Source organism: Erinaceus europaeus, chromosome 21 (assembly GCF_950295315.1).
Source record: "Erinaceus europaeus chromosome 21, mEriEur2.1, whole genome shotgun sequence".
Taxonomy (NCBI): domain Eukaryota; kingdom Metazoa; phylum Chordata; class Mammalia; order Eulipotyphla; family Erinaceidae; genus Erinaceus; species Erinaceus europaeus.
In genome coordinates, this window is record NC_080182.1 from 8,572,822 (window position 1) to 8,589,341 (window position 16,520).

At 41.6% G+C, this 16,520-nt stretch overlaps 1 protein-coding gene across 7 annotated transcripts in view; it reads left to right on the plus strand.

Moving 5' to 3' along the window:
* The window catches only part of MOBP (myelin associated oligodendrocyte basic protein), a 40,839-nt gene extending 24,792 nt beyond the window's left edge, over window positions 1–16,047 (plus strand). For 4 of the 7 annotated variants that reach the window (XR_009547044.1, XM_060180346.1, XM_060180350.1 and 1 more), the window contains 3 exons: window positions 3,316–3,535; window positions 15,238–15,325; window positions 15,434–16,047. Coding sequence is in view for 1 of the 7 variants with exons in the window: in XM_060180350.1 (XP_060036333.1) it covers window positions 3,316–3,355 (40 nt within the window). In the remaining 6 variants the exon portion in view is untranslated. The other 3 variants (XM_060180347.1, XM_060180349.1, XM_016185845.2) reach the window with 3 other exon arrangements.
* Window positions 16,048–16,520: the final 473 nt, after the last annotated feature.

Genomic DNA, 16,520 nt, shown 5'->3' on the forward strand with positions numbered 1-16,520 from the left:
CAGTGCGCAAGGACCCAGGTTCGAGCCCCCTGGTCCCCACCTGTAGTGATGAAGCAGTGCTGCAGGTGTGTCTCTGTCTCTCCCTATCACCCCTTCCCTCTTGATTTCTGGCTGTCTCTATCCAATAAATAAAGGTAATAGATTTTTGTTAAAAAAGAGTCCTCATACTTCAGATCAGGTGACCACTTCCTCCCTGGGTTCAGTGGATAATTGCGTGATTCTGTTGCTCCCTGAGGACTCTTTTCTACCCTTTTAATTTAAGATACAGAGAGGCAGAGAGAGAAGGAGACACAGCAGAGCACTTACTTTGTCTGGAGGATCCATGTGGTGCTGGGGCTTGAACCCATGGCCCCTAAGAATGGTCATGTACGCTCTACTGGGTTCGCTATTTCATGGCACTACTTCTTTTCTTTTTAAAAAATTTAATTAATTAATTATTATTATTTGCCTTCAGGGTTATCTCTGGGGCTTGGTGCTGGCACTATGAATCCACTGCTCCTGTTACCATTAATTTTTTTTTTTTTTTTTGGATAGGACAGAAAAATTGAGAGGGGAGGTGAAGACAGAGAGGGGGAGAGAAAGTTAGACACCGGCAGATCTGCTTCACCACTTGTGAAGACACCTGCAGGTGGGGAGGCGGGGGTTCGAACTGGGATTCTCACACAGGTCCTTAAGCTTTGTACCATGTGCACATAACTCAGTGCTACCACCCGGCCCCCTTAATTTTTTTAAATAGTGAGATCACAGTGTATAGTTTTACACCACACCCACCACCACTTACTTCCCAGAGATAGCCACCATTATTCTTACAGGTCTAACAGTTTGCTTGCTTCTATTTTGTTTGGGTTTTTTTCTGTGGCAAGTTTATGTATATCAGATCTCTAGATTCCATAATGAGGTAGTTGTCTCTCTTCTCTTATTTTGCTAAGCATAATCACCTTCAATTCCATCCATTTTGTCCCAAAGGACACAATACCACCTTTTTTGATCACAGATTAGTAGTCCATAGAGTAGCTATCCCATAACTTCTTTAGCCAGTCATCTGATGATGGGGATTTAGGCTGCTTCCACTCTTGGGCTACTGTGGATAATGCAGCTTATGAACATAGGGGTGCCTGTGTCCCTTCTAATTAGTGTTTCAGTGTCCATTGGATTAATGCCCAAGAACGGTATTGATGGATAAGGTACTTCCATTTTTATTCGTTTAAGGACTCTCTATACACTCTTCCAGAGGGGCTGCACCAGCTTGCATTCCCACCAGCAGTGTGACAGAGCCCCCTTTCTCCACATCCTCTCCAATACCTGTCGTTTCCCAGTCTGTTGATGTAAGTCCTTCTCTCAGCTCTGACATGGCATTTCAGCATAGTTTTTAATTTGCATTTCTTTCAAATAAGTGATAAGTGAGATCCTCCTCAAATTTCAAGGAATGTGTTCTGAGCTTTCAGGCTATGAACTGCTTTTACAAATATTAATAAAGTATTGTTCATTTATTGTTTTGGTATCCTCTATCCTGTCTAGAGGAGATTAGCTTTATTTCTTAAGTTGTTATTGTTAACAACTGAATCAAAATTTTATTTCTGGGCTATGAACATAGCTCATCAGGTAGGATGAGTCCCTTGCCATGCACAAAGAGCAGGTTTGAGCCCTAGCACTACATGAGAGATGCTATGGCACTAGAGGAAGCTCTGTGTTCTGGTCTCTCTCTCTCTCTCTTTCTTTCTTTCTCTCTGAGTGGCAAAGCAAACCAGAGTACTGAAATGGTGTGTGTGAAAGGTCCAGACTCTGACAATATTTTTATTCTTAATTAAAATTTTTTTTTAATATTTACTTACTTTCCCTTTTGTTGACCTTGTTGTTTTTTATTGTTGTTGTAGTTATTATTGTTGCTGCTATTGAAGTCATCATTGTTGCATAGCACAGAGAGAAATGGAGAGAGGAGGGGAAGACAGAGGGGGGAGGGAAAGTCGCCTGTGAAGCGACTCCCCTGTAGGTGGGGAGCTGGGAGCTCGAACCGGGAACTTTATGCCGGTCCTTGTGCTTTGCGCCACATGCGTTTAACCCACTGCACTACTGCCCGACTCCCTATTCTTAATTTTTCAATTCTTCTCCCCAATGAAAGGAAAAGTTGAGATTCCCATGTGAGATCAGATTCTAGTGTATAAAAATAGCCCATTCTTTTATTTATTTATTTATTTATTTATTTATTTATTTATTTTTAAACCAGAGCACTGGTCAGCTCTGTGGGGGACTGAACCTGGGACTTTGGGGCCTCAGGCATGAGAGTGTATTTGAATAATCATTATGCTATCTGCCCCACCCCAATATGGCCCATTCCTAATACATGCGTGCTTCTTGATGTTCCGTTTCTTCTTTTTATTTCACTGCTTACTATTATTATTATTATTTTACTTAATGATGTTTTGAAATGATTGGACCTTGCTTCATTTCAAAAGTAGTCACATAGAGTTGTACAACTAAATAAACCTTTGTTAATGTAATGCAGTGCCTTCGCTGGAGAATGAACTTGCAAACCGTCATTGGCTGAGTCACACATTTATAATGCCTCTACTGGATGCTGTCTGTCTTCTTCTATAGTGGTTCTATTGATAGAACAGAGCCCGTCCCCATCAGAATAGGGGGATGGCAATGGCGTCACCATTCTATCCTGTGTGTTCACTTGCCACCAGTGTCTGTGTCCTGTATTTGTATCTTGATATTTATGAGCAGTGAACTAGATTTTGCCTTTAGGTGGGGTGGTACTATGACATCTTTTGTGTTTTATTGTGTCTCAGAATAATCTGTAATGATTAAATGGAAAAAAACCCCAATAATCACTGCATATAAAAATCAAAGTCTTGGGGGCCAGGCAGTGACGCACCTGACTAAGTGCTCACATTACAGTGCACAAGGATCCAGGTTCAAACCCCCAGTCCCCATCTGCAGGGGGAAAGCTTCACAAGCGGTGAAGCAGGGCTACAGATGTCTGCTTCTCTCCCTCTCTATCTTCCCCTCCCCTGTCAATTTCTCTCTGTCTCTATCCAATAATAAATAAATGAATAAAAATAAAAACCAAACTCTTTAACAATATCTTCTCTTGACTCAAGTGAGGAAAAATATATTATTTTAGCCCAATACTATCAGAATCTAGAAAATAAAGAGAAAGATTACATGGCTTAATGTCCCAGGAGAATAACTGCCTCAGTGATAGAAACAAATTTATAGTGTTTTTTTTTTCTTCTGAGCAGAGAGAGAAGAGAGAAATAGGACATCACTTAACCATGTTGTGGAATTTTTATGTTTCTCTTTGTGAACCAGATTGAAAAGGAGAATCAAGTCCACACCAAGGAAGAAGTGAGCACAGAGTTTCAAGTGAATTGATGGCTCTAGCTCCTGCATTCTCTGCTTGTTGACCCATGTGCTCCTGGCCAAGTCACCTGGCTTCAGATATGATGCAGGGACAGACACCTGCTGATGTGGCGACTGTTGATGCCCGTGGTACTCACAGCACTGGGACTGCTGGGTGGCCTGACTGGAGGTGAGAGGGGCTGGTGTCTTACGTCTTATTGGTGGGTCCAAGCAGCACCTTTTACCTACTGAACTCAGTGTTTGACTTAAAAAAAAAAAAACAAACAAACACAGCAACTAACCTGTAGTTCTTTCTCCTCAGGATATGCACAAGTTTCCAAAGGCTTCTGGATGGTGCAAGTGCCTGTCCCTTTATTTTTCTCCAAACCTCTGTTTCCTTCTGCCCATGAAATCTTGTTGCTGGGTTTGCCTTTGACCCTCATCTCTCCTCTCCTCCCCTCTCCTCTTCTCTCCACTCTACTCTACTCTACTCTACTCTACTCTACTCTACTCTACTCTACTCTACTCTACTCTACTCTTTTCTTCTCCTCTCTTCTCTTTCCTCCCTTTCCTTTCCTTTCCTTTCTTTTCCTTTCCTTTCGTTTCTTTTTTCTTTTTTTATGGAGTCAATGGCAGATGTGTGGTTAATAAAGTCATAGTAAACTCTTTTTTAAAATATATATATATATTGGGAGTCAGGCAATAGTTCAGCAGGTTAAGCACAGGTGGCACAAAGCTCAAGGACTGGCATAAGGGTCCCGGTTCGAGTCCCCGGCTCCCCACCTGCAGGGGAGTCACTTCACAGGCGGTGAAGCAGGTCTGCAGGTGTCTATCTTTCTCTTCCCCTTTCTGTCTTCCCCTTCTCTCTCCATTTCTTTTTGTCCTTTCCAACAATAACAACAACATCAATAACAACAACAATAAAACAACAAAGGCAACAAAAGGGAATGAATAAATATTTTTAAAAAGTATATATATTTATTATTGGATAGAGACAGAGAAATTGAGAGGGAAGGGGGAGAGAGAGAGGAATAGAGACAGAGAGACACCTGCAGCCCTGCTTCACCACTCATGAAGCTTTCCCCCTGCAGGTGGGGACCAGGAGCTTAAACCCAGGACCTTGCATGCTATAATGTGAGCACTTAATTAGGTGCACCACCACCTGGCCGGCCCCTTGGTAAACTCTTTAATTCTGTGACCTTCCTTCTCATAACACGAAAATAAACAAATATAGGATTCACTGATTCCTATAAGATTATTCCAGTGACTTTATCACACCTCTATCATATGGATAACTTCCAATTTGCTAACATTTTACACATTGGCGGTTTATTCACTTGAAGATTTTGTTGCTGATATTATTGAAAGTTGAAAACTACAGTTTCTAAATAAAAAAAACATTGAAATATGGAAAAAAGGAAGTTGTGGTTTATCTATATCTGTGTTGGAGTATTATGATGAAGTTGTATCCTTTGCCTCATCTTGGATGGAGCTTGAAGGAGTCATGTTAAGAGAGATAGACCAAGATAAGAAGGATGAATACTGAATGATCTCAATCATAAGTGAAATGTGAGAAACAAGGGCAGAAGGGGAAACACACAGTTCGACTTGATTTGGGGAGGAGGGAAGGGACCACCTGCTTTCTAGTTAACCCACAACCTGTGTCCCTCTCTCCCTTGTGCCAGTTGGTTTCCATTTGGTCTCCTGATCAGATCAGTTTTGGGGAAGATCCAGGTTCTTTTTGAAGGAAGACATTAGGCTACCAAAAATGATTCAGAGACTTAAGGGAATTCTTAGGGAGGGCAGGCAGTGTTTAAATCCACATGGTCAAATGGATCTGTGTCAGGAGGAGGGAGGTGAGGCCTGAGGAAGTAGGTCCCTTCCACTCCCCAGATAGCTCTCTCTAACCTCATGAATCCTTTGTCTCTGAATTGAGTGAGAACAAACCCCCTAAACTTTTTAGCCAACTCCCAAATTAACTGCTCTGTAAACTCTGTAACCTTGGGCAAGTAAGCTGTGCTCAGTCCCAATGTGGGAATCCCCCTTCCCTCTCCCAAGGCACCCCCTAGGCCGGGCTGCTAACACAGGTCCTCGGTGTCCTCCCCCTTCCCATCTCCGGACAAGAGAGATGGTCTTGGGCACTTTCATAGTTTCATAGGTTCACAGGACCACAGGGGACAGTAAGAAAATGACTGTGCCAGACCATAGTGCCTCCAAATTCCAGGGAATCACTGAATCTGGTTCCTCTTTACTCTCTGTAGCTGGGCTCCTCTGCATACTCTAATGGGGTCATGAAAAAAGAGGGCCGATGAATGGTCTTGCTGAGAGAAGAATTCTCCTGGTGTAGGTTTTTGAAAGGTGTAGAGATCTGAACACAATTATTTTATTTGGGGGGCGCAGTTAGGGGTTTATAGTCAATGGTAAATACAGGCATATGTGTGAAATTTCTTAGTTTTCTGAAAAACACTCACCCCTAGCCTAGGTCCTGCTCCACTGTCCCGCACCAGGACCTGAAAACTACTCCCCACCCCCAAGTCCTTTGCTTTGATGCAATACACCAACTCCAGTCCAAGTTCTGCTTTGTGTTTTACCTTCTGATCTTGTTTTTCAACTTCTATGAGTGAGATCATTCCATATTCTTCCTTATTTTAATATTTTATTTATTTATGAGAAATATAGGAGGAGAGAGAGAGAGAAAGAACCAAACCTCACTCTGGTATATGTGCTGCCAGGGATAGAACTCAGGATCTCATGCTTGAGAGTCCAATGCTTTATCCATTGCACCACCTCCTGGACCACTATATTCTTCCTTCTTTTTCTGGCTGATTTTAATTCACATGATTCTTTCAAGCTCTATTCAAGATGAGGTGAAAAAGGTGAATTCACAATTTTTAATAGCTGAGTAGTATTCCATTGTGTGTATAGGCCACAACTTACTCAGCTATTCATCTGTTGTTGGACACCTGGGTTACTTCTAGGTTTTGGCTATTACAAATTGTGCTGCTATGAACATAGGTATAAATAGATATTTTTGGATGGGTGTGTTTATTTTCTCAGGATATATCACCAGGAGAGTAATTGCAGGGTCTTACGGTAGGTCCACTTTTAGCCTTAGTCCATTTCCATTTTCACCAGCAGTGCAGGAGGCTGAACCCAATTCTTACGGAATGGTGGTGTGCAGGAGGGTTAATTTCCCAAGTTTCCTTTTTTGTTCACACAGTCTATGGTTCAAGATTCTTAAGAAGGACTTTGATATTGAGTTCTTGAGCTTTAAAATATTTTTTATTGGGGGGAATTAATGGTTTACAGCCAACAGTTTGATCAGAGCTATAAGAATTACTCCTGCACTCTAGCTTGGTTCCGTCACAACCCTACACATGTGCACATGTGGGAAGAAGGGATTGCTCACCTATGGAGTGGTGTGTGTGTGTGTGTGTGTGTGTGTGTGTGTGTGTGTGTGTGTGTAACCTGACTATGGGAAGATGCCTTTGGATTCTCATTCAGACATAAAATTGGAGGGCCCCTCTAAGATCCATAACCAAGAAAACAATTGAAAGTGATTATGAGAGATCAGACTTGAAGACATTTCCTATAGGGTCTGTCCAGGATGTAGGGTTTGGTTGTATGTCCAGAGGGCCTTGTAGGAGCCATCCTTGGGTTACTTCCTTAGTTTACTCAGGTCAGAGCTGGGGAATTGATCTCTCTCTCTCTCTCTCCAGGTTCTGCTGAGGTCCATTATAGAAGTCATCTCAGTTTAATTTTTTTAAAAATATTTATTGATTTACTGGATAGAAACAGCCAGAAATAGAGAGGAGGGGAGAGATAGAGGGGGAGAGAAGCAGAGAGACACCGGGAGCCCTGCTTCACCGCTCGCAAAGCTTTCCCCCTGCAGGTGGAGACTGGGGGCTTTAACTCAGGTCCTTGTAACGTGCTCTCAACCAGGTGCACCACTACCTAGACCCCCTGTCTCAGCTGATGTATTTGTTTACTGGCTCCCAAAGTTGGGATTGAAGAGGAAAAGATACAGGCAGTAGATCCCGTCCACCCTTTCCAACACTTTCCTACTTGGGGGGGGGCACTGGAGAGGAGAAGCAGGATGCCAGCCCATAACAGTGTAAGATTCACTAGACTTGATTCTCCCCACGTGTAGCTCAGAAGCCTCTTCCTTAGGCACTGAGACCACACTTTACAACCTCTTTGCTCTATCTCTCTTTCTCTCTCCGTATGTGTAAATAGCACATGCCATATCTCACTGGTGCTTCTACCCACCTCTCTCCAGGCTCCGTTTTTGCTGTTCATTCTCCCTGTGAAGCTCTGGCCCCAGATCTTTGCACAGGTGCTTCCTGCTCCAGTATCATGCCAGAGATTCTCCCCTTGAAGATTCAGTGTGGTTTCCATAGTTACTGTCTATCCCATCGCTCTAGCTTTGGTTGTCTTTATAGCACGCACTGCCTCTGGAATTGCCTTGTTCATTTATTTACTTATTTTTTTTTCAACCTGGCTTTCTTTCCTCTACAAATACAAGCTTCACAATTGCCAATACATCTTTAGTTCCTGGCATTAGTACAAAAACAATAAATATCAACAATTGCTGGCTAAATGGGTATTGTTTGATGTTCTCTTTAAGCAACTTTTCCAACATTTAATACTTTTGAAAAATTATCTTACTGGGGAGCCTGGAGGTGGCATACTGGGTTAATTGCACATGGTGTGAAGTACAAGGATTGGCACAAATATCCTGGTTGGAGCCCCCGGCTCCCCACTTGCAGGGGGAATCTCTTCACAAGCAATGAAGCAGGTCTGCAGGTGTCAATCTTTCTCTTCCCCTCTCTATCCTCCCCTAATCTCTCAATTTCCCTCTGTTATATCCAACAGCAAGAATAACAACAGCAATAATAATAACTAAATGGAAAAAAAAAAGACTTCCAGGAGCAGAGGATTCATAGTGTAGCCACCGAACCCCAGTAACAATCTTTGAGGCAAATAAAAAAAATAAATCTTACTGAGGGGTTAGTGGGTTATAGTAACAATGCTTTCTCAAAAGTCAAAGATGCTTTTTGTATCCAGAACAAGGAACTGGTGATGGTCTTGCAGGCATCTCTGTGTGGGGTCAAGGGGATCTGAGGAGCAGGAATCCTTGGCTGTAGATGCAATTACCTGGATTAACTTTGACCATGAAGGGAAGGAGAGAAGAGGGCAATGTGTTGACTGTTCTGTTCACCCTAGAGACCTCGGAGTATGCTGAAAGATTGCCAGGAAAGAGGCAGCAGAGTGGGTGTATTAAGAAGGAAGAAGAGACAATTAATGGAGCCAAGAAGTGAGGAGGTGGTGGGGAGATGAGAAGGAGGGTGAATCTGGGACATAGCTGAGGACATCAGGCACAGAGCAGGGTGAAAAGGAGAACAGGGAAGGAAGGAAGGAAGGAAAGAGTTGATTCTGGTGAATTTGCAGAACCAATTTCAGCATCTTGAGACAGTTCCTTGAGCTTGAGTTGGCAGTTGCTCAGCTTTGATTTTCTCTGTGCAATGGGAGATGAGATGGCTGTTCACTATTTTTTGGGGAGTGTGTGTGTGTGTGTGTGTGTGTGTGTGTGTGTGTGTGTGTGTGTGTGTGTGTGTGGAGAGGGGTTGGCTAGGTGGTTGTTTGTCTCATAGACTATAATTGTGAACACAGTGACAAAAGTTTGGAAGATATCACTTGACACCACTTTAGAAAGTTCTCTTAACCGTTAACTTCTAAATCTTCCTCTAGACAAAGGGATTAATAATTTTAGCAATATTTTGCCACTAAGTCATTACCCACAACTTCAATAATTTTATATATGAATGTAAACCCCAGTTCTAAGGTGGAGATCCAAACTGGTTGCAGAAGGAAGATGAAAGAATTAGAGAAAGAAAAGCAAAAGAGAGTCTTCTCAGGGAATAAGGAATTTCAAGAAAATGTTCTTTGTGGGAAGCTGCAAAATTCCTGACATCACAGTGAACTAGAGGCTGTGCTGTGTGCGACAGTGATGTGATAAATGTCCACATGGGCTGCTGCTTAAGCAGCAGAGAAAGTGGAGACTCGGGCTGTAAGGATGCAGGGAAGACTTCCTGCCGGACTCAGTCACACTCCTCAGTTCCATTAAGGGCATCTTGCTAGGTATTTACTATTTGCTTAAGTGAAATGGAATGTCCTTCTTTTGAGAAAGATGATCTAACAGTAAAGTTAACAGTTGTACTTTGAAGAGATTTTTGCAAACTCAGGCACATACTTCCAAGGATTCTATTTAAGGATAATGAAGGGTGTGGGGGGAAGACTTTTATTTTTCTTTTTTTATTGAGTATTGACTATGTATTGTCCTCTACCATGGGGTGTTTTGTGTTTGTAAGTGGTCTCCATAGTCTCTGAATTACTGACCTTGAGCTTAATGTCAACATTTTATAACCCTAGACAACCTGCAACCTGTAAGTTTCCAAACCAAACTTGTTAGATCTTTGGAAAACCTATAGATTTGATGTTATGAGATTAGAGGGAGGGGGGTTTTGCTGACCTTAAAAAAAAAAAATCTGGCAATCTCCACTTTCATGACCAAAAGCAGAGATTGCTAAAATACTTACATTAACAATTTTCTAAATGACTGATTGACTGACTACGAGAATATATTATTTGGCGTTATGTCACAGTTTGGGGCTTGGCTGACTAATATTCCAGTGAAATTTCTTCACAGGCAACAATTCACCTTTTTATCCTAAACACTTTTTTAAAAAATTTATATTTATTTATTTTCCCTTTTGTTGCCCTTTTTTATTGTTGTTGTAGTTATTATTGTTGTTGTTATTGATGTCATCATTGTTAGATAGGACAGAGAAAAATGGAGAGAGAAGGGAAAGACAGAGGGGGAGAGAATGACAGACACCTGCAGACCTGCTTCACCGCCTGTCAAAGCGACTCCCCTGCAGGTGAGGAGCCAGGGCTCGAACCGGGATTCTTGAGCTGGTCCTTGGCGCTTTGCACCATGTGAGCTTAACCCACTGCGTTACTGCCCGACTCACGGCAACAATTCACTTTTACCAAGCTGAATGATAGCAGGCTTCTTTTTTGATCATCTGCCTGGGCTTATCCAAAGTGATGGATGAGCAAAAGGGCACTGAGTAGCAAATGGTTCTGGTAACTACATCCATCTTTCACTTTTAAGCAAATTCACACAAGCTCACTGCAAACTGATACCAGAAGCCCATCTGTGTTGCATAACCTAGCTAGAAAAGTACATAAAATAGGAGAAAGTGGAAGGTTTCCACTTAAATGAACTTACTTTATAGCAAATATTTATTAGATTTCAATTACTTGGTTCTAAAGCACTTCTTGATAGTAAGCTGGAAGGGGTGGGGTAGATAGCATAATGGTTATATAAACAGGTTCTCATGCCTGAGCCTCCATAGTCCCAGATTCAGCCCCCCACACCACTATAAGCCAAAGCTGAGGTAAAGAACAAACACCTCATCACAGACCCCTGCAAGCACCAACCCGGCTTTGACCTAGCACGTTATGATTGGGCCCTCCTCAATCGCTATCGAACAGGCCATGGCCAGTGCGCCGCTATGTTCCATCGCTGGGGAGCCAGAGACGACCCGAACTGCCCCTGCGACTACAGACAGACTATGACCCACATAGTCAACGACTGCCACCTCTCCAGATTCAAAGGAGGTCTCGAAACTTTACATCAGGCTCAACCTGATGCTGTTGACTGGCTACGGAAGAAGGGCAAACGCTAGAAGTAGAAAAAGAAGTAAAATACAGTAGTTTTCAACATAACAATACAACCCCCACTAGGTCCTCCTCTGCCATCATGTTCCAGGACCGGAACCCTCCCCCCCACCCACCTCAGAATCCTTTCCTTTGTTGCAATAGACCAAACCCAACAAATTCTGCTTCGTGTTTTCCCATCTGATCTTATTTTTCAACTTCTGTCTATGAGTGAGATCATTCCACATTCTTCCTTCTTTTCCTGGCTGATTTTACTTCACATGATTCCTTCAAGCTCCATCCAAGATGATGAGAAAAAAGTGAAATCATTATTTTTAATACCTGAGTAGTATTCCATTATGCATACAGACCACAACTCACTCTGAACTCCCTCTGTCAGGTGGGAGTCCACTCACTATGGATTCACTTCTAGCTATGTCATTTCTATAGAAAGAAAAGGTCAGTGGGACAGTGAGCAGTGGGTGCCCCAGAGCTCATGCCCCAGAGCTCCCGAGAGGGCCCATGGGAGCCAGCCTGGCTTCTAAAAACACTTTTCTCATTGCTGAGGCTTTAGCACTCTAGGATGACTTTTTAGATAGAAAGAGCAAGAGTTACAGAGAGACAGCAAGAGAAGGTGAGACACCACAGCTAAGCAACTTCCTCCATCATCATAGCACTCTCATGTGGTGCACCCAAGACTCTAGCTTTGGTGTACGCATACAAAGTAGACACCTTCTCAAGAGAGCTGTATCCCCAGCCTCCAAACTTCTTCGTGGGGAGAGTTATTTAGTAGACTCTCCTGAATTTGGTCTTATCTCTGAGATCTCAGAAGTTCACCAATCAATCTTTTGGGTTTCTGTCTGAAATGTCTATCTTAGGGAGGCAGCTTCTTCTCTATAGGAAGAAATCTACAAACATCAGAAAGAAAAAACAGGGGATTCTCATTTTAAATTTCCCTTCACATGGTGAACCAAGATTGTTACATAATCTGCGTTCACTCTGACTCACCTTCCACAGCTCGAGTTCTCTGTGAACACCTTCTGCAGCTGACAGCTTCTGTTCTTTGTCTTTGGGCTGATCAACTTTCTGAGTCAGACCCTTTAGCGGAGGTTTTTTTTGTTTTGTTTTGTTTTTTTGCTGATGGAGATCATTAAGGATCTTAACCACCAGCTGCAAGATTCTGGATTTATTTTCAACTAGTGCTTTGGCTGTAAAAAGAAAAAAAAAAAAAAGGAATCATTTCCCAACTGTTTTTCACCCAGTTGATGTCTTGCTGACACCTCATTATTGGGCTTCAGATGTAAGTGATGTCTGCTTTCTTCAGCTGTTGTTAATGTGGATTTTGGTTTCAACTAACTCCCCTGACTTTTCATCTTCCTACTATGGTAATGACTCTTTATTTTTGAAATAGTCTTACCATGAACTTTTTCTCAGATTGTATATATATATATATATTTTTTCCTCAGATACAAAATCAAGATCAAGCGATTTCAGCTCATAATTTTTATTTATTCAGAACTTCAACTCCATTCTTTTTCTGAGCCACAGCTTCTTTCTGAGACTCGCCTGGTTCACTTGTGATCGCAGTAGGTGGAAGTGAGGAGGACAGAAGAACTGGGTGCAGCGTCTAAGCTTCCGTGTGTGCCCTTTCTCTTCTGCTGGTGTCTCTCTTCTTTCCTCAAGTATTCTGGCTTCAGGTCTCTCCAAGTCAAATTTTCTTTACTTCCCCAAATGGCCTGGGGCCAAGGTACCATCATGCCCTGCAGACATGCTCACCTGAATTAGGCTGTTATATTATTGTTGAATCTTATCTTCTTAATGTGTTTTCACCTATAGTTTCAACTCATTATTATTTACATTCTTAAGCCTTCAAAAACTCTAAGCCAAATACCTGAAGCTAGCTTCCCAGGTGATATGACTGTATAGGAAAACAGAAAAAGAAAAAAGCACCAGACAGGTGTATATTCAATTGAGAGCACACATCACCATGCAGGAGGACCCAGGTTCAAGGCTCTGGACCCCACCTGTAGGAGGGATGCTTCACAAGTGGTAAAGAAGTGCTGCAGATCTTTCTCTCTCTCTCTCTCTCTCTCTCCATATCCTCCTTCACTCTCCATTTTCCCTGTCTCTTTAAAATAAAACTGGATGCTTTATTATTAATTTTTATTTTTAAAATTTTAATTAATGTTTTAACAGTGTTTTTAAAAATTAAAAGATTTCAAGAGCATAATTTCAGACCCATCCATGGTATATTTAAGTCACTGTACCTTCCACCAGAGTCCTGTGTATACCCTCCCTCCCCCAATAACCACCATAGTTCTCAAAAAGTCTAGAAGACAATTAGGTCTCCCTCCTATTTTTTTTTTCTTTTCAATTTCATTTGCTTTAGCAATCTAGATTCCACTTCTGACTGGAACCATCTGGTATTTGGCCTTTACTTCTTTCACTTAGCGTGTTCACTTCCAAGGAACTAAGAATGTTTACAACAAACATGTTCATGTATGTGTGTGTTAGAGAGCTGACATGTGTATGTGTGTGTTTGTACATACATATGTATGTATTTCCCTTCTTGGGGTTTCTTTCCCTTTGTTGGTCCATGTGCTCTGGGAGAAGTGGGTTGCCCTTCCCTCCACTCCCTTTCTCCCCCTTGCTTAAAATTACACACACACACACACACACACACACACACACACACACACACACACACACATGTGCGTGCACACACACAGGCTGGGATGTGTAGAGCTAATTTGGGTAAACTTTGTGATGCTTCTTACCTGAATGGAGGAAATGACATGTTCCAATTCTCTCTTTTGACTTAAAAGCTCAAGTTGCTATGAAATGCCATGAAAATGAAAAGGTATCTATGTACATATATCAATCACCCAGTGAAGCTTTATAAAGTTGCTTCCTAACACAGCTCTATTTTAAAAACATTTCAGACCCCCCACCATTAGGAATAACTTATCTAGATCACTGTTATGACTTTCTCATATAGTTCTATCATTCTGTGATTTTAGTAAATTATGTTGTCTCCAGTGTGAGTAAAGAGAACATATTTGTTCACCACAAGGACACTCAGGGCCACACAGTTTCTGTACTTGTGGTGGGTGTAGAGACACATCAAGTTGTTTTCTTTTCTGTATTGGAAATATGTTGCTATGTGGGGGTCTATCAGAGCTCATTCACTGATGCATAATACTTTTATCTGTTCCATTTTGGGATGCTATTTTCCATTCTTTCCTAGTGGTTAGGCTACATCTTTTTAGTCACTTCAACTGCCCTGTGTCACTTCTACACTTCAGTCAGTGGGAAAAAAAGAAAAAGAAAAAAAAAGCAACCTCTGACTAGAATGAAATTCTTAAATCACCTCTTTCTTCCTGGAAAACTGTTCTCTCAGAACTCCCAGATGCAAAGTACAAAACAAAGGAAACATATCTCCAAAGCAAGAAGAGGACAGACAGTTTCCTGAGACCTTCTTGTCTTCTTATTTTTTGTTGGTATGCATGAGACCCCTTCTGTTTCATTTGGTTTAAATCCCCCCTGCTTAACACTATTCTATTTACATAACCACTTCATTCTATTTACATAACCTCTGTTAACAAGCACCACCTTCCCTCCAGGGCATTAGTGGTTCAGTGATAGAATTCTCGCCTGCTCCACCCCCTCTCCTTGTCACACCCTGATCCTCTCCTTGTCACACTCTGATTTTCACCGGTCACTTTTCTCTCCACCCTCTCTGTGTCACATCCTGTTTCCACCCTACTTGGCAAGTATATATAAAGACAGCATTGTGAGTTTGAGGGTACTTGAGTTTAGCTTAGCTCAGCTTAGATTGTGCTGCGTCCTGCATGAATAAAGAGATACAGCTCAACCATGAGTCCCTGGTCGTCTGTTACCCACCCGTGAAGCCAGCCCAGCGAAAACAACATAGCCCGGCGAAAACAACAATTTTTCTGAAGCTTTGCTTGCTCTTTGCCACAGTTGTGTTACCATAAGGAATGGGGGCTCTAGGATTTGCCCAGCTTCAGACACTTAACCACTCTTTTTAGTCAAAGCGCACTGTCTATTTCAGAAGAAGATAAGAGAGGTCACTTGAGGTTGCACAGACACAACTCCTGGGAAAATCATGCAGAATTCTAGTTTGATGGTATTTTCCCCCAACAGCATTCTGAAGAAACCACCTTACTGTGTTCTGACCTCTATAATTGCCAGTGAGAACTCTGCGATCCGTCTACGTCTCCTTTCATTGTAAGTAAGTTGTATTTTCTCTTTGCTTGCTTTTAAGAATATTCCCTGTCTTTGGTGTTCTGAAATTTCACTCTGATGCCACTAAGCATGGATTTATTTTTGTTTTGCTCAGAATTCAAGTTTCTTCAACCTGAAGACCTATCTTTCTTCCGTGGTGTTCAAAAAAGATGCTGTATAAACCAGGAAAACCAAGAATTATCAGCTGATGGCGAGAACATGACCAAGGAAAATTCCCACAAACCACTGATGTGAGCTTGTGGACTGTTATATTTCTGGGGGTGCCATCTGAGAATACTAGTCAAACAAGATATTATATAACTAGTGATTAGACAATTATAACTGGAGGCACCCATCCTAGAAAAAAAATGCATTCTTAGTAGAAAGGAGACTACCATAAATTTTTTCAGTGAAGTATTGTTTGCCACCCAAAAAGAGAGAGAGAAATAAATTAATCAAAAATGTTTGTCAATAAAAGAATGAGTGAATCAATAATGATATATTCATTAATACTTTACTAACCAGTACTTAAATGAATCAAGTCTATCCAATGTCAGGTAGTTGAATTAAAAAGATAAAATGATGAATATAAAATGTAAATAGCAGTTAATAAATAAATCAGGCTACTCTGCAGAAATTTTAAAAACTGAAAATACTATAGTTGCTCAATAAGCAAGAACCACAAGATCCATCTCTGTAATGTAACAGACTTTTAAAATGTCAACAAAATAGAAGCTTTTGTCTTGGATGTTGAAAGATGTGAAATTATCCCTGGCTTTAAAGAAATCACAGAAATTAAAGGGCATAGAGAAATGGTTAACCAATATTAGCCACACACAACTGTGTCTGGAGAGATAAGTGGGAATCAACCTAATGATCGATCTGGGATCCCTCCAAGGTTACAAGTTTTAGAAAACAAAACAATGTCCTGAGTCAATTTTGGCTCAACCGGACTGGTTTTTGAAAAGGCTTCCTCCCAACCTTCCTGTAGCAGTATGTAGGAAAGCATAGGCAGTTATAGAATGTTGTAGACTGTGGAGGGATGTCAGATGGACAGTGTTAGAGGGAAATTGAAAGGAGGAGATTCTAGAGCAGTCTTGTGCTTCCGTGGCACAACAGCCTACAGCCTCAACAAGGTCGTGATTGTGAGTTCCCGACTTAGCTAGCCAACCTTAAGAGGTAAGTAAGAACACAGGGTCACT